At 56.5% G+C, this 24,277-nt stretch overlaps 1 protein-coding gene across 3 annotated transcripts in view; it reads right to left on the bottom strand.

The window, feature by feature from the left end:
* Nucleotides 1–23,914, bottom strand: part of Src (SRC proto-oncogene, non-receptor tyrosine kinase) — a 34,981-nt gene extending 11,067 nt beyond the window's left edge. The window contains exons 1-6 of one of the 3 annotated variants that reach the window (XM_090352330.1): nucleotides 23,751–23,914; nucleotides 9,697–9,768; nucleotides 3,557–3,767; nucleotides 1,691–2,070; nucleotides 1,221–1,320; nucleotides 967–984 (exon numbers count right to left, since the gene is read on the bottom strand). In XM_090352330.1, the coding sequence (XP_090208456.1) occupies nucleotides 967–984; nucleotides 1,221–1,320; nucleotides 1,691–1,931 (359 nt within the window). In that variant the 5' untranslated portion in view covers nucleotides 1,932–2,070; nucleotides 3,557–3,767; nucleotides 9,697–9,768; nucleotides 23,751–23,914. The remainder of the gene's footprint in view (nucleotides 1–966; nucleotides 985–1,220; nucleotides 1,321–1,690; nucleotides 2,071–3,556; nucleotides 3,768–9,696; nucleotides 9,769–23,750) is intronic. The other 2 variants (XM_090352328.1, XM_090352329.1) reach the window with 2 other exon arrangements.
* Nucleotides 23,915–24,277: the final 363 nt, after the last annotated feature.

Genomic DNA, 24,277 nt, shown 5'->3' with positions numbered 1-24,277 from the left:
GTGAGCCAACAGAGGAGCCAGAGGAGAGCAGCCAGTTGTGGGGACAGAGATACAGACAGCTGGTGACAAGAGAACAGAGACACACGCAAGATGACACATCGGAGTGGGGAGGGGGTTGGGGGACTCCCCCCTCAGGGGAGCAGGAGGAAGGGAGAACCACTGCCCAAGTTCTGGGCAGCTATGTGACCCTGGGCAAGGCTTTCAGGACTCTGAGCCTCAGTTTCCTCAGTTTGTATAAAAGCGATAGTCCTCCCCGATTGCTGCTGCCCAGTTGCACCACAGAAAAGAGCAACGAGGAAGCACTGGGCACCTCACATGGCTTTGCCTGGCAGGGAAGACGGGCGGGCCTATGCTGGATCTTGAGGGGTGAATAGGAGTCGAGCAGGCAGAGATGGGAGAAGGGAGAAGCGTCATGGCAGGCAGAGGAGCAACATGCAGGAGGGAAGGGAGGCGGGACACAACAGCAAGACCTAAAGTGGGGCGGGGCGGGGCGGGGGGGGCACCTCCTTAGCCAGGCCTTTCTGCCGCATCACCTCCAGATGCTGCCTGCCCTCCTGCCCTGCCGGCTTGTCGGTGTCGGCCCACCTCCTCCACCTCCACCCTGCCTTCCCTGGAGGCCCTGTGTGTCCCTCCCTTGCCTGTGGTCACCACGAGGGAGGGACACACAGTAGGGATTCTTGTCCAGACCCCAGCTACCTTCTGTGGACACCTGCCATGGAGGGGCTTCTTGCGCCGGCCCCACATGCAGCTGGGCCACCATGTGTGCTGCTGGATCAGAGGGAGAGGCGGGAGGGGGGAGGTGATGGGGCAGGGATCTGGTCACACTAGCAGGAAGGGGGTTGGGGTGAAGGAGATAAGCAGAGGGAGCCCGAGAGCACAGGTGGAGATGGGGGGGCTCATGCGGCGGCAGTACCCAGGCCCCAGCCAAGCGCCCCCTGGCCGGCCCCCCTGAAGCAGGGTACACACCTGACATCCACTTTCCTCCTGAGGGCCAGCAAGAGAGAAGCAGAGAGAAGGAGAGGCTAAAAGAGCTGCAGAGAACAAGCCAGGGCTCAGGGTGGAGGGGACCCCGAGGTTGGGGAGGCCCACAGTGCTGCCTGGAGCAGGGGAGGCGTGCGGGCTCCGCACTGCCCTCTGCTGGCAGCGCCGGGGAGCAGCAGGCCGGAGAGCATTTCCCACCTCCACATGCCCTGCCGTGAGGTGGGCAGAGGGGCACTCACGTGTTGTTGACGATCTGGAGCCTCTCCCCCTTCTTGAAGGACAGGTCAGTCTCTGTGCGTGACTCATAGTCATAGAGAGCCACGAAGGTGGTCACTCCGCCTGTGGGGAGGGCAGGAATGTCAAGCGGGCAGGAGGGCTGCTCCCGTCTCACCCCATCAGTGCCCAGCCCGGATACTGGCACGGGCAGCAGGTTTTGGCATGTGTGGGGGCCACATAAGGTCCTTGCGGGGCTCAGGTAAGCTGGGTGCAGGGCTGGCCAGGCCCCTGAGACAGGCGTCCCAGGGCTGTGACAAGTGCCTAGCACCCCAAGTCCCCCCAGTGGTCCTGTCTACCTCAGGCACAGGCCTAGCCAAGGGCACGTGGCCATCTGTCTGTCTGTGAGCTGTGTGTCTAGGGCTGCAGGCGGGAGCCGGGGCCGAGTCCCCAGGGCCCAGTGCCCCCCAGCACCCACCCTGCCCAGCACACTGACCAGCCAGAGGCCCCACCCTCTGTGGGGAGGTGACGGTGTCTGAGGAGTTGAAACCCCCAAACAGCTTGGGCTCGGCAGTGGCTGCAGCGGGCACAAAGGCGGACGCCGGGCCGCGGAGGCCATCGGCAGAGGCTGGCTTGCTGGGTGTCTGCGAGGCTGGGAAGGCGCCAGGGGCCTCGGTGGGCTCCAAGCTGCGACGCCGCTGGGTCCCCTCCTTCGGCTTGCTCTTGTTGCTGCCCATGGTGCTGGCCGAGGCAAGAGGACACCCCACCGGCTCAGAAGATGGGGAAACTGAGGTCCTGCCTGGCAGAGGTGCCTCTCAGAGCCTCAGTCTGTCCGTCTGTAAAGGGGCCACTCCACCGACATCCATAGAGCTCTTTCTGGGGATGGGGTAGGCAGAGAAGAAATGCCCCATTATCAGAAGTCAGGAGACACTACCTGGCTATGTCTGTGACCCTCGTACTGAGCACATGGCTTCCTCCACATGAGGGTGGAGGAAGGGAGGGGACGGAGGGAGAGGGGTAAAGGTGTTAAAAATGGACACCAAGGAAGCAAGGTGTTTGGAGGAGAGATAACAGTGAGCTCACCCCAGTCCCAGGGCCTTTGCACACATCGCTCCCATGGCTGAGAAAATTCTTTCCTGACTTCTTTTTTTTTGCCAGTCCTGGGCTTGAGCTCAGGGCCTGAGCACTGTCCTTGGACTTTCTCAAGGCTAGAGCTCTACCACTTGAGCCTCAACACCACTTCTGGCTTTTTGCTATGTATGTGGGGTACCGAGGAATCGAACCCGGGTCTTCATGCATGCTAGGCAAGCACTTTAACCACTAGGCCAAACTCCTGGCCCCTTTCCTGACTTCTTTACCAGGTTCATTTGTGCCTCCTTTTAACTCTTTGCCCCAAAGTCACCCCCTTGAGAAGTGTTCCCCAAGGCCTTTCACTGAGCTAAAGCCTCCTGCCTTGTGCTCCTCCTAATTACACCCCCCACACACACACACCTCCTACCTCTCAACCCCGCCCTGCCCCACCCAAAGACAAAGTTTCCTGTGACTGATGATTTTTGTCTCTGGCTTTGTCTCGAATGCTGTAGTACCCACAGTGCCCAGCAGAGGGCGGGGCCCACGGTGTGTTCCATACCCAGCAGAAGGAACGGAGGGAGGAGGGAGGAGGCAGGAGGGTGATTGGAGTAACAACCAGCCTTCTAGCTAGTCAGGAGACCTAACATCTGAGTCTAACAGTTCAAAGCCAGCCCGGAACAGGAAAGTCCATGAGACTTTCTTTTTTTCCAATCCTGGGGCTTGAACTCAGAGCCTGGGCGCTGTCCCTGAGCTGCTTCTGAGCTTCCTTCACTCAAGGCCACTTGAGCCACAGCACCACTTCTGCTTATGTGGTATTGGGGAAATGAACCAGGGCTTCGTGCATGCTAGGCTAGCACTCTACCACTAAGCCCCCTTCCCGGCCGTTCTCCACCCTCCCGCCCCCTGAGACTCATTTATGTAATTAACTACCTAAAAACAGCGTGCCACTGTGGCTAAAGGGGTAGAGCACAAGCCTTAGTGTCAGCACCCAGACCCTGAGTTCAAGCCCCAGTATAGGCACGCACATGCGCACGTGCACACACACACACACACACACACACACACACACACGAGTTAAGTGCCCCCTCTGAGCCAGAAAGAAATCTGGGGTAGAAAGGTAGGAAAACAGAACCATGCCAGGCTCCTCCTCCACACCCTCCATGGTACCCCCACCATTGTCCACCTCCCTCAGCCCAGGCTCACAGGCCCTGGCTGGGGCCTCCCCATGGTGGGCAGCCCAGCTCTCCCCAGCTCTCCCACCTCAGCAGCCAGATTCGGGGCATCTCCTCACCTGGCAGGCGACAGTGCTGCCCCGGGGATCTAGGAAGCAGCCTGGGGACCAGGCCCCAACACCCGGCGTGGGGGCTCGGGGTCTTGGACGAGAAACCCCGCTCCACTTCCACCAGCTATGTGTTCCTGGGCAAGTCACGTCCCTTCTCTGGATCTCCACGTCCTCATCTGCAAAAGCGGGAAGCGCAGACTTCTCTGGGGCTGCCTCGAGCCTATGAACCAAAAGAAGTTACCTTACAGGGCTCCCTCTCAACCCTCCAAGTTCATCGGCCCGTCCTGGTGGCTCACGCCTATAATCCTAGCCGCTCAGGAGGCCGAGATCTGAGGAAAGTCCATGCGATTCTTATTTCCAATTAACTACCAGGAAACCAGTAGTGGAATTGTAGCTCAAGTGGCAGAGCACTAGCCTTGAGCAAAAGACCTCATGGAGGGACAGCACCCAGGCCCTAAGTTCAAGCCCCAGTTCTTGCACATGCATACACACACAAAAACAACAACAAAAAGCAAAAACGCTCATCAGGCTCTGACCATGCCAACCAGGTAGGTGCCTAATGGAGCCAGCACAGAATCTCTTGTGAATACTGTGAATGAGACAAGGGCCCTGGCTGGGCTGAGGCCTGGGGAAGGGCCATCTGCACTCAGTGCCAGGCCTGGCTTGAGGTCACCTGCCCCCACGGGAACATGGGCCAGCCAGGCCCTGCTGGGCCCCAAGCCGCTCAGATGCACCAGGGGAGGTATGGGACTCCCTAGGAACCAGTAGGAGGCCCCAGGGAAACATGCTCGGCTGCCCAAGGGCCCACCAGGGCCTGAGAGACAGGCAAACAGCCTGGGGACAGGAAAGGCCAGTTTCCATGGAAGTAGAGTCCCTGTGTGAGCAATGTCCTAAGGGAGCTGTTGACCCGGTCAGCCGCCCGCCAGCTCCTACATTCCCTGCAGGACGCGCAGGGAACGGGCCAGGCGTGGACACCACAGCAAGGAAACTTTAATAGACAAAGAAAATGTCTTTTGCTTTTGTTTTGTTTGCCAGTCTTGGGGCTTGAATTCAGGGCTTGGGTGCAGTTTTTCAGCCTCTTTGTGCTCAAGGCTAGTGCTCTGCCACTTGCCACAGTACCACTTCCAGCTTTGTCTGAGTGGTTTACTGAAGATAAGGCTCTCATGAGTTTCCTGCCTCGGCTGACTTTGAACCACAACTCTCAGATCTCAGATTCCTGAGTAGCCAGGATTACAGCAAGAAAGATGCCTTTTGGAAAAGAGCGTATTTAAAAATATTGCTGGGCATTGGTGGCTCGTGCCTGTCATCCTAGCTGCTCAGGAGGCCGAGGATAGAGGTTCAAAGCCCACCCAAACAGGAAAGTCCATGAGACTCTTATCTCTAATTAACCACCAGAAAACCAGAAGAGGCACTGTGGGTCAAAGTAGCAGAGCACTAGCCTTGAGCAAAAGAGCTCAGGGGCAGCAGCGCGCAGGCCCTGACTGACCAAAAATAATGAGTAATAATAATAATGATAATCAAAGCCATTCATAGCATATGAAGAACTAAGAACAAGAGCTTCCTTTAGAATAAGTGGAGGGATAAAGAGTGAGTCTCCCAACACTGGAGGCAATTAAAGGCAAAACAAAGGGTTCTTGGGAAGGAGGTGGGAGCCAGGGCTGGCACTCGGGGCCTCTAGACAGGAACAGGAAACAGAAGCAGGGACATGACAACCCCCAGGCCCTGCCCGTGCTCTAGAGTGCTCTAGAGCCTCGGCCCTCCCCAGCAGGGGGGAAAGTGAAGCCAGATCTTTAGCCCTACGTGAAGGGACGGGGCCTTGGTTGCAATGTTTGCTGGGTTTTGCTCAGTGCTGGCTCTGGAAATGACAGCAGGTGGGGTAGGGTCGGGAGGCAGAGGGCCAGAGCCAAGGGCCCCATCCCACCTCCCTGTGTAGGGTTCTGTGCCCAGCTTCCTCCTGTGCCACGCGGGGTCACCACCGGTTGCTGGAGAAGTCGTGAGGAGGGCACAGCCCGCTCCAGCACTGGAGACAAGACGGCCTCTTGAACTCCAGGGACATAAAGGCAAAAGGCCCATCATCCTGCCAGAGGGGGCCTGGCTACTGCCACGCCTCTGCTCCTGGCGTCTCATCCCTGACTCACAGCAGGGCATCCTGGCAACCAGGCTGGCTCTCTGGAAACCAGGAAGTGTTCTAGAAACGTCTGCAAATAGTTGGCCCAGTGACTCATGATGATCATACTGACCACACAAGTGGCTGAGATTGGGAGGCCAGCCTGGGGGAAACATTTCAGGAAGCCTCCTCTAAATTAAAAAAACAAACAAACAAACAAAAACAGATATGGAGGTTTTGTATATAATCCCAGCTATACAGGGGTGTCAATAGGAGAATCACAGTTCAGGCAAAACGGAAGAAAGCATCAGAAAAAAAAAGAAAGTATGGGGCCAGGAGTGTAGCCTAGTGGTAGAGGGCTTGCCTAGCATACATGAAGTCCTAGGCTCAATCCCTCAGTACCACATACACAGAAAAAGCTGGAAGTGGAGCCATGGCTCAAGTAGCAGAGGGCCAGCCTTAACAAAGCCCAACGACAGTGCTCAGGCCCTGAGTTCAAGCCCCAGGATTGGAAAAAAAAAAAGTCAAAAAGAATTGGAGGAGAGCCTGCAAGTGTGAAGCCCTGAGTTCAAACCCCCAAGACTATATATATATACACATATGTAATATATCCCAAGACTCTATATACGACTCTATATACGACTCTGTGTGTGTGTCTGTGTGTATATCTCTAGGAGAGACCCAAGACTAAGAAATATCACCCATAGGAAAACATACAGCTATCGGAAGAGAACTTAAAGGGAAATTTCTAGTTTAAATGCTTGAAGAGAGAAATACTTGAAAAGATCTCAAATCAACAATCTAAGCTTTTACCTTGGAAAGCCAGTAAGAGAACAAACTAAACCTAAAACAAGTAAAAAGAAAGAAATAATAAAGACTAGAGCAGAAGATAATGAAGTAGGGGGCCGGGAGTTTGGCCTAGTGGTAGAGTGCTTGCCTATCATGAACAAAGACTGGGGTTCGATTTCTCAGTACCACATACATTAAGAAAAGCCAGAGTAATGCTGTGGCTCAAGTGGAAGCCCAAGGACAGTGGTCAGGCCCTGAGTTCAGTCCCTAGGACTGGCAAAAAAAAAAAAAAGTTAATGAAGTAGCAAAACAACAGCAAACAATATCAAAGCTTGGTTCTTGGAAAGGGTCAACAAAGTTGGCAAATCTTTGGCTACAGTCAACAAGGAAAAAATAAACAACCCGAGCAGCTCAGTTATTACAATGGGAACAGAAGGAAACAGATGGTATAAGCAACTCGCTGTGAATGATACTGACAGCAAATCACACAAACCCACTAACTACACAAACGAAAAAGAAACCAGAGCTCCAAGGAAACCTAAAGAAGGGAAAGAGATTGAATTTGTAGTTTTGAAATTTTCCCCAAAAGCCTTGGCCAGAATAACGTCAACCACACATTCAGGAAGAATTAATGTTGATTCTTCACTGCCCAGTCAAGCAAAGAAGCCCACATTCCCTTGATAACAAAGCCACACAAAGATATAAGAGAAGCCAATTACAACCAGGAGTGGGGGTGCACTCCTGTAACCCAGCCACTTGGGAAGAGAAGCAGAATATCTAAGTTCCAGGCCAGCGCAGACCAAGACACTATCTCAGAAATAAAACATAAGCAAGTAAAGTGGGCTGGGACCTGGTGGCTCACGCTTATAATTCTAGCTACTCAAGAGGCTAAAATCTGAGGATCACAGTTCAAAACCAGCCCAGGCAGGGAAGTCCATGAGACACCACAAAAATAATCCAGAAGTAGAGCTGCGCCTCAAGTGGTAGAGTGCTAGCCTTAAGCACAAAAGCTCAGAGAGTAGCCAGGGCCAGAGTTCAAGCCCCAGGACCAGTGCAGGGGAGGAGGAGGATGGCGGGGGGGGGGGGGGGGGGGGAGATGGAGGGGATTGAGGTGGGGTGGTGATTCTACAAGGGCTTCTAACCAAAGCAGTTAGGAAAGAAAAGAGACAGGGACTAGACCAGATCGAAAAAAGGAAAATCTCCTCTCTCTGCAGATACAATGGACATTCGTTGCTTTATGTTTGAAACAAGGCCTCGTTATGTAGCCCAAGCTGGCCTCAAATTCATGATCCTGCAGACTCCCACGTGCTGAGATTCTAGGCGTTCGCTACCATGCCTGGACCATGCAACCTTATCTACAGGAAATTCTAAGTCTTAAAATGTTCGTTAATAAGCAAGGGCAGTTGTTGCTGGGCATTGGGTAGCTCAGGCCCGAAACTACCCACTCAGGAGGCTGAGAGCTGAGGATCGTGGGGGTTCCAAGCCGACCCAGTAAACTCTTTATCTCCAGTGAACCATCAAAAAGCCGGAAGTGGAGGTATGGCTCAAGTGGTAGATTGCCAACCTTGAGGAAATTTAAGTCCCTGTACTGGTGTGCACATACACACACTCACACGAGAACCTGTGATCCGTTCGCATTTACACAAAATGTCCGCAACAGGTGAATCGGCAGAAACGCAAGGCTGACCGCCTGGCTGGGTCTGCAGCGGGGGAGCTGGGGTGGCTGTCATTTTTGTGCACAGTGTTTGGGCTGAGGTGCGTGTCCCACCTGGGCCTGGACCCTTGAAATGGGATCCTCTCATCTCCATCAAGCCTGTCACCCATCTGACAGGCAAACTGAGGCTCTACCTTGACCTAAACATCGAGCATCACGGGTGTGAGGGGGAACGCGTACCGCCTCTCCACGGGACACTCCAGCAAGCTCTATCCACATTACCCCGTGACCTCCACGTGCATCCGATGCACTGCTGTCTAGAATCGACCCTACACCCAAACACACACGTGTGAGGAAAAGCCAGCAGCAAGCACAACCTTCTTTCCTGACTACAAAAAGCTTTCCATCGGCCGGGAGTTTGGCCTAGTGGTTAAAGTGCTTGCCTGGCATGCACGAAGACCCGGGTTCGATTCCTCGGTACCACATACATAGAAAAAAGCCCGAAGTGGTGCTGAGGCTCAAGTGGTAGAGCTCTAGCCTTGAGAAAATCCAAGGACAGTGTTCAGGCCCTGAGCTCAAACCCAGGACTGGCAAAAAAAAAAAAAAAAAAAAAAAAAAGCTTTCCATCTTACTGTGCAATTCAACAGACAAGAGCGAAAGACGGCCGTGTGCCGGTGGTCACGCTGGCATCCCAGCTACTCAAGACGCTGAGATCTGAAGTTTGAAGGCAGCCCATGCAGGAAAGTCCTGGGACACTTATCTCCAGTTAACCACCAAAAAGCCAGCAGCGGAGCTGTGGCTCAAGCGGTAGTGCGCCAGCCTTGAGCCAGAGAAGCTCAAAGAGCTCAAATTCCAGGACCAGCACCAAAACACAAAAGTTTCTTCTTTATTATTATTTTTTTGACCATTCATGGTCAAAATCATGTGTAACAAAGCCACGCATCAGGCAGCCTTGCTGTGGTCCCCATTTCTGAGAGGAACCCGCGAAATTCTGGGCCATGGCTGACCTGGGTGAGAGTGACACTCACTTTTAGCTTGTGTGAATGTGCATTGCGTGTGGTTGTATGTGTGAATGTGTGTTCTGAGTGTGAATGTAGGTTTTGTATGTGTGTGAATGTGCATTGTGTGTGAGAATGTGTGAATGTGTGTGAATGTGCATTGTGTGAATGCGTGTATGCATGCAAAGGCATACTGTGTGTGTGTGAATGCGTGTTGTGTGTATGTGAAAGTATGAATGTGTGTTGTGTGTGTGTGAAAGTGTGAATGTGTATTGTATGTATGTGAATGGTGTGTGTTGTGTCTGTGTGAATGCACATTGTGTGTATGTGAAAGTGAGAATGTGCATTGTGTGTATGTGAAAGTGTGCGTTGCGTGTGTGAATGTGTATTGTGTGTGTGTGAATGTGTGAGTGGGTGTTGTGTGTTGTGCATGTGTGAATGCGTACTGTGTGTGTGTGTGAATGCGTAGTGTGTGTGTGTGAAAGTGTGAATGTGCGTATGTGAATGGTGTGTATGTGAATGTGTGAGTGTGTGTGTGAATGTGAGTGTGTGTTGTGTGTGTTGTGTGTGTGTGTGTGTGAATGTGTGTGTCTCTGCTTACCTGGGCTCAGGTCCTGGCTCTGCGGCTCATGGCTGTGGTCTCGTCTGCCCCGTCTGAGGCTCCGGTTCTGTCCTGCAAGGGAGGGAGATGCGTGCATGCATCTTGCACGGGGCTGCAGAGCAGGGGCCAAGCACCGCATGGCCCATGGCCTACTCCTCTCACAGGTGCAGTCCTGGCCAGCTCCCTGGAAGAGGCAGGCTTCAGGGCTAAACAGGAGAAGGCACTCTGTGTATGCAGAGACCCAGCAACCAGAGGCCCAGGGCAGTCATCCACAAAGCTTAAATGAGCACCTACTAAGCATCAAGCAGTGTGGTGGCTGCAGTGACAGGCATGGCGAGGGGCTGGGAAAGAAACGACATACTGGGGCACAGAGCTCAGAAAGGGACAGGCACCACCCAGCATGTCCTGAACTTTCTCAGATCCACCCTGCCGGGTGCCCAGGTCCAGAGAAGAAAAAGCCCATGGGGGCCTGGGGAGGCCTACATAGGACAGAGGCTCAGTGCCATGCTACCTGGGGCTCAGGAGGTGACAACCAATTGACAGGGAGAGATTCCTGGTGACACACACCATGCTCGTAAGTGAGCTGCACACACAGGAGACCCACCCAGCCTGGTGGGTTCGTCTCCATTTTGTGGATGAGGAAATGGAAGCACAGAGAGGTTTAGCTGCTTGCCCAAGGTCACACAGCTCAGGAGAGTCAACTGTCTGGGCTCAGCAGCCTTGGGTACCTCAAGACCCCCCCCTAAAGGAGACATAGGAAAGAAGGAATGAAACAAGGGAGAGATGGAAGGAGGGAGGGCACTAGAGGCTCCAGCCTGGAATCCTATTTACATGGGTGGCTGAGACTACAGGCAAAGCCTATGTATCATTCTTGAGCCCATTTAACATAAGAAGAAACTGAAGTGCAGACAAGTCAAGTGGCACCCCTACTGTCTCCTGGTGGCAGCTGGTGACAAGTCCCTGCAAGCTCTTCCCCTTACAGGAGCCTCTGGGAAAGGTTCTGGATGGAGTTCTTTTCTTGTTCAATAGTGGAGTTTAAAATCAGGGTCTTGTGCTCCTGACTGATATTCTACTACTTGAGCCATGCCTTCAGCCCAGCATTTTGCCGATTAATTAAGGATGGAGTCTTCCCAATATGATCCTCAGCTCTCAGCCTCCTGAGGAGCTAGGATTCCAGCCGTGAGCCACCCCGCCTGACTGAAGCACCTGCTTACTTTTAGCTTCTCCCTGCCATCCTCCAGGTGTGACTCTCCCCATAGCCAGGATTCCAGCTGGAGCCACAGGAGCCCAGCATGCTTGGAGAACTCAGCAGGGTCTGGGGCCAAGCTGGCCTCTCCCAGGATCCCCACATCAAGTCCAGGCTGGGGTGGGGCTGCAGGCGGGGTCAGGGACCTGGAGATTGTCTGCTTTCCCCCTCAAATCCTGGGGCTGGGGCTTCCGGCCATCCCTTCCAGGCCCCAGGACGGTGAGCCGGTGAGCCGGGGAGAGGCAGGAGGGGAGGTGCACATGGCTGAGCCAGGCCTCAGAGACCCCAGCATCTCCATAGCCTGGCCAGTAAGGGCCGACCCCCAAAAGCCAGGTGCTCAGCGTGCCGAGGGGGCCCTGGCCCCCAGACCTCGGGGTGACAAGGCCTCCAGCCACCCCTCCCACAGCTGGCGGCAGCACATGGGCGGGGGCTGTGCCAGCCAGTCCCTGCCCACGGCCTCGCTGTTCCCAGCCGGCAGCTCCAGAACACAGTGCCCCCTCCCGCCCACATCCTCCGGGGACACTGGTGGGCAAGAGCGCCCAGTGGCCAAGCCCCACCCCGCCATGAGCAGCACCCCTCTCTACTCACAACCCCCACTCCCAGCCCTCCCTCCACCAGGAGGGGCAATGCATGCAGGGTGGGCCCTGCCCACTGGGGGCCCAAGGCTTCCATCCTGCCCCAGGCCTCTGCTCTTCCCTACTGAGCCAAGCCTCCAGCTTCCCCGTTCTTTTTTGCACACTGTTCCCTCCCCTGAGACATTACTAACCCCCACCGATGAACTCCAGGACACCCCAAGACCGGCCACAGGTAGTACCCCATTTACCCACTCATAGGCAGAAAGCAGTGTCCCTCTTTCCTGGACCCCAGAGATCCCACTACACAGAGAACAAGAACTGAACTGGTGGGCTCAAAACTCAGTTGTGGCCCTTTCACACTGTGTGACTGTGGGAAAGTTTCCCTACCTCTCTGTGCCCGCTTCCTCTCCCATGCAACAGAAATAAAGCTGAGCGAGAGGGCACACTTGTCACCCCCGGAACTTGCTGCGGCACGAAGATCTCAACTACGAGGCCATCCTGGAATAGTCCCAGGGCAGTCTCAGCTACATACAAGACCAATCTTTAAAAACAAACAAACAAACAAAAAGGTGGGGGAAGGAGAGCGGGGCCTAGCGGTGGAGTGCTTGCCTAGCATACATAAAGCCCTGGGTTCGATTCCTTGGTACCACATAGACAGAAAAAGCCAGAAGTAGTGCTGTGGCTCCAGTGGTGGAGTGCTAGCCTTGAGAAAGCCCAAGGACAATGTCCAGGCCCTGAGTTCAAGAACCAAGGTTGGCAGAGAGAGGAAGCGAGGAGGGGCTCAAGCCTAAAATCCCAGCTACTCTAGAAGTTGAGATGTCAAGAAATTGTGATTTGGAGCTAGACCACGTTTGGGCAGACACTAGCAAACGCTGGACTGGAGCTGGCATCTCACACACATGATAATCCTAGCTGCTCCAGAGGCTGCGATCTGAGGGTCAGGAAAGCCCATGAGACTCTTACCTCTAGTTAACCACCAGAACACTGCAAGTGGCGCTGGGGCTCAATGCAGTAGAGCTCAAGCCTTGAGCTCAGGGAACAGAGAGCACCCAGCCACTGAGTTCAAGCCCCATAACCACAAAAAAGAAAAAGCTGGGGTAAAGGTGTGGCTCAAATGGTAAAGTGCCAGATCTGAGAGGGTAAGGCCCTAAATTCAAGCCCCAATACTGGCACAAAGCAAATGATTAGATAAGATAAAGTAGGGATACACACAATAAATAACCTCCTTCCATAAAGTGCTAGAATTGAGTTCTCACCAGGGAAGCCCCCAGAACGGGGCCATGCAGCCCAAGAACTTACTGTGTACCTACTAGGTGCAGGTACTGCACAGGCTCCTTCCCACCACATCCCAGACCTGGTGGCCAGGCACAGACTTCAGGGCACAGCAGGGAGGGCACTGGCCAAACTCCCAGCCCTACTTTTTTTTTTTTAATCCCAACTGTTTTTTTTTTGCCAGTCGTGGGTCTTGAACTCAGGGCCTGGGAGCTATCCCTGGGTGCTCGGGGCTAATGCTCTACCGTTTGAGCCACAGCACTACATCCAGCTCTTTCTAAGTAGTTTATTGGAGATGAGTCTCACAGACTTTGGGACTGAGAGCATGGCTAGTGGTAGAGTGCTTGCCTAGCATGCAGGAAGACCCGGGTTCAATTCCTTGATACTACATACACAGAAAAAGCTAGAAGTGGTGCTGTGGCTCAAGTGGTAGAATGCTAGCCTTGAGAAAACCCAAGGACAGTGCTCAGTGCTCAGACTCTGAGTCCAAGCCCCAGGCCTGGCAAAAAAAAAAAAAAAAAGAGTCTCACAGGCTTTCCTGCCTAGGCTGGCTTAGAACCACAATCCTCAGAGCTCACATTCTTGAGTAGCTAGGACACAGGTGATTTCAGGGCTCCCAGGGTTTGCTGTAAAGAGGGGCAGGGCGGGAGGGAGGGAGGGGTGTGGGCCAGCAGGTGGGGCCAGGGGGCTACGATGGGTCCATGGGGTCATGATATTAATGTATCTCAAAAATTAAAAAACAGGTTACATTACATAATGAAAAACCAAATGCCCACCTCCTTCCAACAACGACTCATTCCACGAGCCGCGTTCCTCGCCGTCCACCTCGCTGTGCACCTGTGCCCCTTCTAACCACAGCTGCTCCACCCAGCACCACTTCACAGAATCCCACTCCCCACCGGAAGTCCATGTCTGCAGAACAGCCCACAATCCTCGGATCTGCCTCCATCTTGCCACCCTCACCTTCCTCCACCCTCTCACTCTCCCTGGCCACCTTCCTCCACCCTCTCCTCTCACTCTCCCCTCTCCTCTCACTCCCCCCCCCTTCCTCCACCCTCTCCTCTCTTCCCAGGACCCTCTGATACATGCCTCTGCTTCAAGGTCTTTGCACTGACGGGGCCCTCTCTAAGCTATCACATGCAGGAAGCAGAATGACTCCTTCCTTCTCTTCTTCAATGTGAGCTCCTTCCTTGGCCACTCATTCTACGCCCTAGCCAGAATTTCAACCTCCTTCCCTGTTAATGCAGAAGCCACAGCATTTCTCACGTTCTAAATGAATGGATGGGGTGGGGGTGGACAGTATCAGCATGGGTGGATGGATGGATGAATAAATGGATTGTTAGGTTGGGGGAATGATGGGGTAGATGGTGAAATGGTGGCTCGATGGATGGATGGTTTGTGGTTAGAAGGGTAAATGGGCATAGGGATGAGTGGATAGATGAGTAGGTAATGGATGTATGATGGCTGGATGGATGATGGATGGATGGGTGGATAGGTGGGTGGATGGGTGGGTGGATGAGTGGATGATGGAAGGATGGAAGGATGGATGGATGGATGATGGATGATGGATGGGTGGACAGATGGACGGACTGATGGACGGATGGATGGATAGATGGGTGGGTGGGTGGGTGGGTGGATGATGGATGGATGATGATGGATGGGTGGACAGATGGGTGGGTGGGTGGATAATGGATGGATGGGTGGCTGGATGGATGGGTGGGTGGATGATGGATAGATGGAGGGATGGATGGAGGGATGGATAGAAGAGGGATATACAGATACATATTCTGCCCTGGAAACCCCTCCCTCCGGGCCTGTAAGTCTCAGAGCCCACGTCTGGGCACCGCCCTACTGTGTGTGCCCTCATAGCAGCGCCTCTGCCCCGCCCTACTGTGTGTGCCCTCACAGCAGCGCCTCTGCACCCCCTACTATGTGTGCCCTCACGGCAGCACCTCTGCCCCGCCCTACTGTGTGTGCCCTCACAGCAGCGCCTCTGCCCGCCTCTGAGGGCCAGTGGTGTGGACTGGTCCAAGGCAGCTGCAGGAGGCCCCGGGCCCCACCCGGCACAGGCGTGGGTCCTGGGGATGTGTGCTGAGTGGACGGGGCGGGAGCGGAGGAATGAGGGGCCCCAGGACAGCCAGAGCATGCCTGGTCCTGCCTGCACAGGACTCGCTCAGGGCCGGCCAGGCTCAAACCGGCTCGGCCGGTGTGGCAGGGTGGGGTGGGGGCAGGCGACTGCAGGAAGCACAGGTGGGGAGGGGGAGTGAGAGGATGGGGGACCAAGGTCACACAGAGCTGCCCTCCCCCCCCAGTGCTCTGGAACCTTCTCACGAGAAAGCCCCTCCTGCAGGGAGGGCCCCTTCCCACCAGGACTGTCCAAGCCTGTGAGAGCTCGAGGAAGGGTAAGGCCAGCCATGGTGACACCTGGGTGGGGAGGGGAGGGGAGCGGGGCCCTGGGGCTGGGAAGTGACCTGGTATAAAGACCCTCGCACATGGCAAGGACAATGACAGGCCCCTCCCCCAGGTCCTTTCTGGGCTCAGTGTCCCCATGTGGAAAGGTGTTGGGTACTGGGTATGGATCCTGAAACCTTCAGTCCCCAAATGCTACTTTGTCATCCCTGTAAGATCCAGACTAGGTAAAGGACTCTGGGCTCAGTTTCCTCGCCTGTGGGCTGTGCGTGAAGCTGAGGGCTTCACTCCAGCTGTGTTCCAGCAGCAGCAGGGCAGTGGGGAGCGGCACTGCTGTGGCTCTGGAGGGACTCGCAGAGGGCGGAGGTGAACGGGAGGGCTATGGTTTTCTGTAGAGGTGTCCGCCATCACCAGCCTCATCTCCCTGAGACCCAAACCCTGCCAGTCCCACCTCCAAACAGCCCCAGTCCTGCCCCGCACCAGCCTTCGCCAGGTCAGCTTCTTTCTGTCCAAGCGAGAGCAGAGAGCCCCCAGAAATGCCAGGATGAGTCTCGAGTCTCCCTTAACCCCTCCTGGCCTAAGACAAAGGACAAAGTCCTTACAGGGGTCCCAAGGCCCCACAAATGGCCCTGCCAGCCCCTCTCCTTACCTGATTAGGCTCTACCCCCACTGGCCTAGTCCCTTCCCTTCTCACAGGGGCTCTGGACCCCTGGACCCTGGGGAAGCGCTCCACCCCTCCTTCCTGGCCTGGGCCACAGCTCTGAGGATACAGAGTCACTGAGCTGAATGAACACTGGGTTGAAGGTGGGTGACCCCACTCCAAAGGGAAGCTCTGGTAGCTTTAGGTCAGCCCACAGTGGCCCAAAGCACAGGGCTGGCATGGTGGGGGGGGCACATACATGCGCACATGGGCACATGGACCTGAGCCTCCAAGGGGAAGTAGCCAGGCCGGCACTGTTGAGTGGAATGGGGCCCGGATGAGCAGGACTTCCTGAGCGCCAGGACCCCCCAGCCACACACACAACCCAGCTGCATTTCCACCCTGGCAGCCACAGGAACCCAGGGCAGGGGCACCACACAGCCCCGGCTCACACTCAGCGGGGCTCTCAGCCTCCATCTGTGCCACCACAAAGAGGCTTTGTCCTCTGTGCTGGGAGCCCCAGGGGACCCGGAAGCCATCCAGCAGGACCCAGCACCCAGGATGGCTGGGCTGCCAATTTACCCTTCTAATCGCCTTGTGCCTAACCTGCCCCATCCCCATCTCCCATCTTAGTCCTCCCTACCCCAAGCCATTCCCTTCCTCAGGGCCTCTGTGCATGCTGCACCTCTGCCCAGAATACCCTCGCCCTTCTGTTGGTCTCTTGTGCTGCTGCCCAGGCTAAGGGTCACCTCCTCTGGGAAGCCCTCCTGGCTTTGTGCTAGACTGCCACCATTCATGTGTCAACTACTGCACAACAGGGCAGTGATTAGGATCTACATCTAGCTCTCCCAGAATATAAGCTGTGCACCCAAGAAGCATCCTTCAGGGTTCCGGGCATCCATCCATCTCAGCCCAGACCAGCTGCCAGCTCCTCATCGAAGAGTGCAGGGCCAGAACCTTAAGCAACCCCTCAAGACAGCCAGGTCCTGCTTCCTGCAGGTTGCCTGTAGAGCGAAGGTTTAGGTGGAGTGGGTGTGGGAGGGGGTAGATTTCTGCAAATGGCCAACTGGTAACCAAACCCACATTGCTTCTAAAACTAGGGCACAGGATTGAAACGGGAACAGCAGAATTGTCCCCAAATAGAACGGTGGCTCATCTGGTTCCGGGGCCTTCGGGAGCACCTGGCAGGTTGGGGGTGGGGAGCCCGGCTGTGCCAGGCTGATCTGAGACCAATCTAGAGGGCAGGGGCCTGACCATGGTCACCCAGGAAAACCACCCCCACCCTCCGGCCGTCCCCGTGACCCACCCGGGCCTCTGATCTTCCTGCCCTGCCGATCTGTTTTGCTGGGCACTGCCTCTAGTCCAGGCTTCGAGCTGCTTTATCCTTGGCATAAGAAGATGATTCAATCCATCTTTTACCACAGCCCCAAGGTGGACGTGCTTACTACTCCAGTTCCCAGATGAGGAAACTGAGCCCAAGTCCAGGAGAAAGAAGACTGCTTCCATCTGGTCTGAAGCAGCTGAGTCCCTTCCCAGGTCCTGTGCCTTGGTTTCCCCACCTGGAAAGTGGAAGGTTCCCTCATGACATTCCTTCCACTGGAGCCCCAGAATTAGACTGGAGACATGTGCACTCCCTGCTGCCAGAGAAGGAGCGCGGACAGGGCAGGAGGAAGGATCAAAGTCAGGGAGGAGGCAGAGAGGGGCTCAGGCCAGACGAGAAGGGCAGCCTGCCGTGCTCAGCCCTGAGTTCAAATTCACACACAGGATGACCTTGGGCAGGTCCTTGCTCCTCCGGGGAAATGGCAGGGGCGTGCGTCATCGCTCACACAGGGTGCAGGGAGGGTGAGACCCATGTGGCGCTTTGCCTGGCACCAACAAGAGCTCAACCATGCGTGCAGGCACCAACAGCCACTGCAGGAAGCCCAGGGGGGCCCGGGGTGGGGGGTTGCAGCTCCGTCCGCATCTCCAGTGGGTTTGTGTGTCTGTCGGGTGGGGGCACAAGCCACCTCATGTCTGATCTCAGAACAGACCTCCAAGCTCCTCCCCTCGGTGCTATGCTCCACAGACAAGTCACGTCATGTCTAGTCTCCCTACCCTTTTCACAGCCAATCAAGGCCTTCACAGGGCCCTGGCAGGGGTCTGATCTGAAGACACTGTTTCCTCATATGCCAAACACGGTGGTCACTGCAGCTAGCCCTGCATGGTTATCGAGCACTGTAGATGCTACAGAGCCGCCGGCTAGGGAGTCACCATCCCCACATATTCCCTTACAGGAAAAAGAATCCCATGCTGGTCCTGGGGCAGAGGAGGGCACAGAGCAGACAAGCAATTCTGAAGCCATGAGCCAGCAGCTCACGCCTGTCATCCTAGCTACCCAGGAGGTTGAGATCTGAGGATCGAGATTCAAAGCCAGCCTGGGCAGGAAAGTCCACCAGAACACCAGAAGTAGAGCTGTGACTTGAGGTGGCAGAGTGCTAGCCTGGAGCAAAAGAGCTCAGGGAGACAGGGCCCAGGCCTGAGTTCAAGACCCACAACTGAAAAAAAAAAAAGCCGGGATGGAGCTAAAGGCAAGGTAACTGGCCAGGCCCAGCCCCGGGGCTTCCCTCCTGCCCTCGGAGGCCCGGGGATTGCCTGGACAGGAAATTATCTTCCTCTTCACAGCAGATAAGCATTGGACAGCAAGCACAGAGCATACTTTGGTTCACATGCCCTTCACCCCACCTGGTCAAAGCTGGTACTGGCTCTGTCAACCTCCACGCACAGATGGGGAAGTTGAGGCTCAGAGCAGACTCTTTCCCACAATCAGATATGACTCACGGGTGATCAGGCCAGATTCAAACCCACAGCCAGACTTCCCTGTCTCTACTGTACTTGATACCACAGGCCAAAAGATCCAAGGCCAAAAGAAAAAGCCCCAGGCAGAGCTGAGGCCCCAGGAGTCAAGGTTGCCAGCCTCACACCCCCCCTGGGTACAAGATCAAACACCCACCAATCACCCAGACCCCAGAAGGCTGAGATGACAGTGACACCCTCATTTAGCCTCTCTAAGCCCAGGCTCTCCTATCTGTGACTCGAACTCCCGCCCACTCCCAGGCTGAGGCAGAGAGGGACCAGGCCGCCTCGCTGGGGTCCATGCTTGGAAGGCCTACAGGGAGCATATCAACATCCAAGAAAAGACCACAGCATGGACACAGCCTGGGAGAGGCTAACTGGACAGGCAGGCCAGACCCGAGTCCACCCCCCAGCTCAGATGCTGTCCCAGCCGGCTACTCAGCCCAGCAGGTGCCAGGATTCCAAAGATCCATCCCTGCAGTCCCAGTAGCTCGGCTACCCCACATGGCCCCACCCCACACGGCACCAGAGAGCGAAGCCAGACCTGCCTGCCCACAAGTCTCCAGCCCGAATCCCACCCTCAGCCTCAGGAAGGGGAGACCCTGGGCTGCAGAGATGAAGAAGAAATGGATGACCAGACAGGAAGGGACTGAATCAAGATCTCTCAACTTCTCCTCCTCTCTACCTTCTCCTTTCATTGTGGACCTTCTCCGAGTAGTTTCTAGAGGAAGGGAGGATAGAAGGGACCAAAGTTAGGAGATAGTCCTTTGCCCAAGGTCTCAGAGTCAGGAGTAGAGAGACAGAGATTTCAGTTCCCAGCTCGGCGATCCCCAGTTCACCCTCAGTGTGAGCCCAGTGAATCCACAGTGGTCAGTGGGGACAGGTCAGCTGGCTAGGGAAAACGCCGGATCAAAAGACCAGAGATCTAGCTGCATCTCCCTTTCAGCTTTGATGATTTGCCCTGGGTTTCTCTGGCCTCATTTCCCCATAGCGAAAAGAGAAGGTCCGAACAGATCCGGAAACAAGGCACTCACAGCATGCAGACCGCACTCTCTAAGCCCTTGCCTGGGGCAGGCATTACTAATCCATCCCAGAACAATTTCCCATGCAGCTAGACTGACACTTCAGAATGCTTCTCAACAATGGCACTTCAGGTGTGTGGGATTTGAGTCCTGGGCCAAGTAGAACTGGATAATCTAAGCCCAGGGAGGGGGTGGTACGGGGGCTGATTACTCTGGCCTCTGGGTCTCCATTTGGACCTGAAGTTCTGGATCCTACAGGTCCCATTCAACCAACTGACCCCTCCCAGGTAGCGGTGCAGAGGCTGTGACCTGACGGCTGCCCTGGTTGTACATGATTACTTTGTGTCCACCCTCTGGGGATGCCCTGGAAACCATGATTCACAGAGCTATCTTGTGTATGGGGAAACTGAGTCCCCTGTGAAGGAAGCCCTGCCAGAAGGGTTTCCAGGAAGATAAGGGGAGGGAGGAACGGGGGCAACAGGAGAAGAACTGGGGGGAACTGGGCGCCTGTGGCACACACCTGTAACCCTCGCTACTCAAGTGGCAGCTGAGATCTGAGGATCACAGTTCAAAGCCAGCCAGGGCAGAAAAGTCCTGTGAGACTCCTACTTCCAATTCATCACTGAAGGAAGTCAGAAGTGGAGCTGTGGCTCAAGTGGTGCTGCGCTAGCCTTGAGCCCAAAAGCTCAGGGACAGTGCCCAGGCCCTAGGACCAACACACATAAGCGCCATCTCCAGCCTTCTCACACAGAGAGGGCAGGGCAGGCGTCAAGGTCACCCTGTAGGCTGCCGACCCTTGCTGCTGACTTTCAGCTTTGGCCCAGATGATTCCATGGCACTGTCCACTCTAAGCCCTGACCAGCCAGCTGGGCGAGAACATGGTAAGAATGCCAGCTGAGCTTCCTGTCACCCCAGGCAAAGCAGGTTGCACTTGGGGTGGATCAACAGGAGAACACGGAGCCCGCTCTTAACCCCAACCTGAAAGAGAGCGGAGTACAGTCCCCACCTCCACGCTGAAGAAATGAAGACTCAGAAAGATACAGAGGATGGCCCAAAGATACACAGCAAGTGCAGGAGTCAGAATCTGAACCCAGGCCTGAGGTACTCACAAGTGCTTGCCTGTCCATCTTTCTAGCTGACCCTCGAATCTCCCCATCTCATTCCCAGCTTCTAGCCCCTCTGCATCCGGCATCCCTCATCCCTGACTCTCAGCTCCTCTAGCGTGCCTCCTTTGGAACTCCTACTAACCCTTCAAAACCCAGCCTCCTCTGCTGCCTCTTCCTGATGCCTGGTTAGGCTCTCATGGAATACTGTAGTCCAGGTTCACATCCATTTCCACCAGGGGCCTGGTTAGCTTCTGTGCCGCTGGCCCACAGCATGAGCCTGTTCTTACTAGGAACAACAATCAGTCCCTTCCATGAAAAGGGAGGCCAAAATCTTCCCCAGGGTCTCTGCCCCACTCTGCAAGTAACAGGCCTTCCTTTACCTCGGTACTCTTCCCATTTTCTGTGTTCCAACCTCACACACTCTTCCCAGGCTTCACAATTGCACACACTCCCTTACCTCAGGGCCTTTGCATATGCACTTTCCTAAGTCCTTCCCCTGGCTTCAAGTCTAGCCAACTCCTACATCCTTTCTTCAAGATTTCTCAGTCCCCCAGGCCTCCCAGTCAGAGCCTTTATCACAGGAGAGAGGGTAGATAATTCATCTGGCGATGTGTTTCCTTCTTGGCTCACACTCCAGTTTTAAATTTCTAAGAGGCCAGAAAGCTTTTACCAAACAAACCACTACCCACAACCCCCAGGGTCCTGAAGAAGGTCTAGCAAGAGCGTGGGGGAAACTCACGCACCCCCCTCAGCCGAACACCCTTCCCCCTCAACGCAGGTACCACCAGCTGGGAGCTTCCCGCCTCAGCACTGCTCAGCCAGGTTCTCAGCTCCTGGAGCAGGTACACAATACTGGGCCACAATGAGTAAGTAGATAGATGCTCAATGCACAGTCACAGATGCTTGTATCTCAGAGAAAATGGGGTCAGCCAAGGATCAAGGGCCAGAAGAAGAGGTCTACCAGGAGGTCATTTTGGCTTCCTGGGATTTGGGGAACCCAGACGCACCCCAGTTCTACCTCCAGATGCCATTCAGGAAGGAACCAAAGCAAAAAGGCCACCAGCTAGGGTTACCTGTGCCTCGAAGAGAAACCAGAAGCCAGGAGGGGTGGGGTGGGCTTCAGCAAAGCCGGGGAGAGCAAGGACAAGGGGGGGTTCTCAGCTAGTGGAGGCAGGAGCAGGCCCAGGCATGCAGTCAGCTGAGCGTGACACACTGGAAGTCACTTCCCCGGTGGAAAGGCCACATCATCGAGGCTCACCACATCCCAAAACCTCTGCTGAGCCTCGTGGCTCCTGCCACACACTCAGCCATCTCGTCCACCAGAGCCCTGTGCCTGAGCCCTGCTCCAAAGACAGCCAGACTACGCTCCCTGGGGCCTCCTTCCAGCTTCAAACTCTGTGGCCACGGGTCCAGTCTCGTGCACTCTCTGAGCCTCAGTTTCCTCACCAGAAAATAAAGAGGATACACAAGAGCTTTGATTTCCCAGGAGGTGTTCAGTGGATGTGAGCAGCTACTGTTATTACTGCTTTGTTCCAGGGGTGAGCGGGATGGAGGGCCAGGCCTGCGACTGCTAAACTACAAGGAAATGGAGCCCAGGTCTGTGCATGCTCCATGGAGCTCAGAGCCTAGGTATATCAGAACTCTTCAGAGATGGGCCCCAGGACCTTTGCATGGGAGTTGAAGCCCAGAGCCTATGCCTGCTAAATACCAAGGGAATGGCATCCAGGCCCTGGCCTGCCCTTACTCTTGTGCAGCCAGAGCTAGCAGAGAGTCTCTCCTGAGCTCTGTCATCCAGCCTAAGTGTGCCTGAGATCACACAGCTTTGGGTGGTTGGGCTTCACTTCTCAAGGGGTTCTGGGGTGCCTCTGGGAGCACCAGCGCATCCTCTCCCAAAGGAGGACTCCTCTCCTCAGCCCATCCTGAGATCTCAAGTGTGCGGTCTCCCCGGGGCCCAGTCCTTGGTGTGGCTGGTAACTCCACTCCCCAGCCGGGGAGGAGGCTCACCAGAAACCAAGGCTGCCCTGGGTGACCCAGAGACCACTGTCCCAGCGGACAGAATCCCTGAGGCCCCCCAGGCACTTCAGAAGCTCCCATCTTGCATCAGCCCGGCGTCTCAGCCAGGCCCGGGACCAGGGATGAGGACCCAGGCGCAGAGAGGACAGTCAGCTGTCTGAGGACACACAGCAGGGCAAGCGGTGGCTCTGGGAGGGGCGCAAACTCACCCCAGCCTCTGCGTGACACTCCCAAACTTCTGCCAACTTCTGAGCCGGCCGGAGGCTGGGCCTGGTCAGCGGCGGAGGTGGGGGACCAAGCAGAGGCTGGCCTGGTCCCTTTCGGGTCAGCGGGTGTCCCAGGACCCCCGCACCCCCAGCCTCAGCGCCCCCGGCCCACCCGCGCGCAGCCCGCACCGCAGTGCCCTGACCTGCCCGTCCCCACCCCCACCTCGGAGCCCCAGGCCCCTCCAGGCCCCCTCAGGGCCCCTGGGCCGGCACCCCGCCCACCCTGCCCACCCCACCTGGTGCCCCCGGCCGGCCGGCGTGCGCGCTCCGCCTCCCACTCCCCGGCCGCGCAGGGCGCAGGGCGCAGGGCCGGGCGCAGGGCCGGGCGCAGGGCCGGAGGCGCCGCTGCCGAGCCGAGCGGCTCTGATTTGGGATTTGGCCTAGACCTGGCCGGGGGCCGGGGAGCCGAGCGGGCGGCAGGGGGGGTCCCGGGGTCCCCGCGCAGCCCGGCCCCCGCCCGCCCCCTCCCCGCGACATCGCAACAAAAGGCCGCGCCGGGCCGGTCCCGATCGCCCGCGCCCCGCGCCCCGCCGCCCCGCCGCGCGGGGAGGGCAGCGGGGAGGGCGGCCCGGCCGCGAGGCTGGGGCTGGGGCGGCGGCGGAGGGCGCGGAGGGCGCGGAGGGCGGGGGTGGGCGCGGGCGCGGCCGGGCGGAGGGGCGCGCGGGGCGCTCACCTGGGCGGCGGCGGGGGCGCGGCGGGAGGACGGACCGACGGACGCGCCGAGCGCGGACCCGGGTGGCTAGCGGTGGGCCACGGCGGCCTGGCCGCTCCGGCTCCCGGCCGGAATGGATTCCGGGCTGAGAGAAACAGACGGGAGAGAAAGGGAGGAGGAGGAGGCGGCGGGGAGGAGAGGGGAGGGGCAGGGAGGGGAGGGGGAAGAGGGGAAAGGAGGGGAGAGGGAAGGGCAGGGGAGGAGAGGGGGCAGGGCTGTGGGAGGAGGAGGAGGAGCGGGAGCAGGAGGAGGAGGAGGGGGGAGGGAGGGAGGGAGAAAGAGAAGAGGAAAGCAGGAAAGCGCAGGGACCTGGGACAGGCTCCCCACTGGCGACCAGGGCGGATGGAGTGGGGCGCGGCGCCCCGAGACCACCGACCCCATGAATCCCCGCGTCAAGCCTCCCTAGGTGCACAGTCCACTCCCCCGTCCCCCAGTCCAGCCATGATTTCCCCCAAATCAAGCACTCACTCACCCCTGGCCCAAGGGTG

The sequence above is a fragment of the Megascapheus bottae genome, chromosome 18, assembly GCF_031878675.1.
Source record: "Megascapheus bottae isolate mThoBot1 chromosome 18, mThoBot2.hap1, whole genome shotgun sequence".
Classification (NCBI taxonomy): domain Eukaryota; kingdom Metazoa; phylum Chordata; class Mammalia; order Rodentia; family Geomyidae; genus Megascapheus; species Megascapheus bottae.
This window is presented reverse-complemented; position numbering and strand designations above follow the sequence as displayed.